This window comes from Gallinula chloropus (genome assembly GCF_964237585.1).
Source record: "Gallinula chloropus genome assembly, chromosome: 20".
Classification (NCBI taxonomy): domain Eukaryota; kingdom Metazoa; phylum Chordata; class Aves; order Gruiformes; family Rallidae; genus Gallinula; species Gallinula chloropus.
The window spans coordinates 12,700,761-12,702,820 of NC_140105.1; the positions used below are offsets into that span (position 1 = coordinate 12,700,761).

Below are 2,060 nucleotides of genomic sequence, written 5' to 3' on the forward strand. Positions count from 1 at the left end.
CCTGCAGATCTCAAATAAGATCACAGCAAAACCCCAGCTCGCTTGCATCCCTCCTTGCTGCAACACTTCCCCCCCACCATGTTTAGCAGCAATAGTATGTTCAAATCCTCAAAATGTGGGAGTGGGCTTAAATGATAACCCATTCCTGAATTTAGCATTTATCTACTAAAACTGTATCCTTTGGAGTAAGAGTGAAAAAACAGGCAACAGTGGATAAAGCAACATTGCATCAAAACAAAAGGACTGTTAGTTAGCAGATGCAAAGTACCTGCTGCAACTCCAAAGGTCAAATCCACAATTCAATGAAACTCTGATTTTCACACCGGACAAGCTGCATCTGAATGAATGTAACAGAGGTGGCAATGAAACATTTGCTGTATTAACAGCATCCTTTTAATGCCATTCCAAATTCCAGAGACAGAAGGTCACAGCATAAACATCCCATTTCTCAAGAGACATTTTTTTTCCCCAACATAAATACAAAAAGAGAACATCAGCAACCAACCAAAACATTACAAGCAAGAATAGATAAAGACTGAAAAACAATGGGGAATCAACAATATTTTGTTATATAGCATACAACAAGCAATTCAAATAATGTTAAATAACTGATAATGAACATCAGGAAGCACTGCAGATGTCACGGGGCTTTTTGCACCATGGGATCACATGAGGTACTGCGGATAGAGAGCACAAGGCATTAGTTGTCTAAGGAAATCAGAATAAGCACTGGCTTCCCAGGCATGGCAGTGAAAACAGAATTTCAGGGAAGAATTTGAGGAATAACAAGGGAAGGAGACACTTCAGGGAACTCTCTTACTGACAAGTGGAGGAGACAGCACACAACACAGCCAGCTCCACAAAAATTTAATTATTTTTTCTTCTTTCCTCCTTTTTTAGCATTGTTGCTGTATTTTGCTTCCAGTTGTGCCAACAAGCCCTCCGTTTCCATTTTTCAATGTTGATTTCTGCTTTGAATCAGCGCTTTCACATCATCTTCTCCACTGAGGCCCGCTTCGTTCCTCATCTTTTCTGCCTCTCTCGCTTCTTTTTCTGCCCAGCGTTTTCTTGAGACCCTTTTCTGCTTCGACTCTTCTACAAAGCCTCGGTGGGATGGGACTTCTCCGGAATCGCTGGCCTTTTCTATGATTTTCCGTATTCTGGGTTCGTCTGTATAGTCCAGGCACAGCCCAGACTCCATTACCCTGTCCATGTCCCCCTCAAAATCCACGTACGCGGCTTCAGTACCGGCCAGCTCTTCTTGAGAATTTTTATAGCTCTTTTCAAAGTCTTCAGTGTCTTTCAGAGAGACCTTCTTGAAGAGCAGCCGCCAGTCCTCCTGCCAGTCCCGCTCGCCGCGAAGGGCCTCGCCCTCCTCATCCCCTGTGCCCTGCTCATCGTACACCGCGCGCTGCTCCGCGTCGCTCAGGACGGCGTCCGCCTCACCCAGGATCTGGAACTGCCGCGTCACCTCCTCCTTCGCATCGGGCTCAGCGCGATCAGGGTGGACGCGGAGCGAGGCGTGGTGGGAACCGCGGTGGATCTCCTGGGCTGAGGCCTCCCGGCGGACGCCGAGGATGCGGTAAAGGTCCGAGGAGCCGAAGGCGGCCTCGCTCTGCTCCAGCAGCCCCATCCCGCTGCGGCGCCGGCACCGCCCCCGCCCGCTAAGAGCGCACCAACAGCCGCTGCTGTTAGAAAGTCTCTTAGTTAAAATGTCCTCATTTCAGAGTGCTGCATGTTCGGTCTGGCTGAACCTTGTGGACAGTACAAAGGGCCTGATGTTTGTTGCCTCTCTGGCTAGGGGGGTGAAAAACCATTAGAGGGAAAATGCACACAGAGGTGTGTATGTGCAACGTGCATGTCTGTATTTTTTGTTCTTGGGCACCGGTTTGCCTGTAGTGGCCCTGCTTTCCCCAGAGGTACACAACAGCCCTGCTCTGGTTGTTGGCATTTTGATCCCATGTGTGTGCACGTGTGCGTGCGTGTGTTCTGTATAGCCCTCTCCCTCTCCTTAGATGCTCAGTCAAGCCACTAACTGGCCCTGAATGACCTGTCCTCTC

General features: G+C 48.8%; 1 protein-coding gene across 1 annotated transcript; it reads right to left on the reverse strand.

The window, feature by feature from the left end:
* Positions 1–955: 955 nt before the first annotated feature.
* On the reverse strand, positions 956–1,633 carry LOC311199509 (dnaJ homolog subfamily C member 9-like; the record flags this gene model as incomplete). Its single annotated transcript, XM_084273618.1, has 1 exon — positions 956–1,633. One exon carries the CDS (start codon positions 1,631–1,633, stop codon positions 956–958), a length of 678 nt encoding a protein of 225 aa, XP_084129744.1.
* Positions 1,634–2,060: the final 427 nt, after the last annotated feature.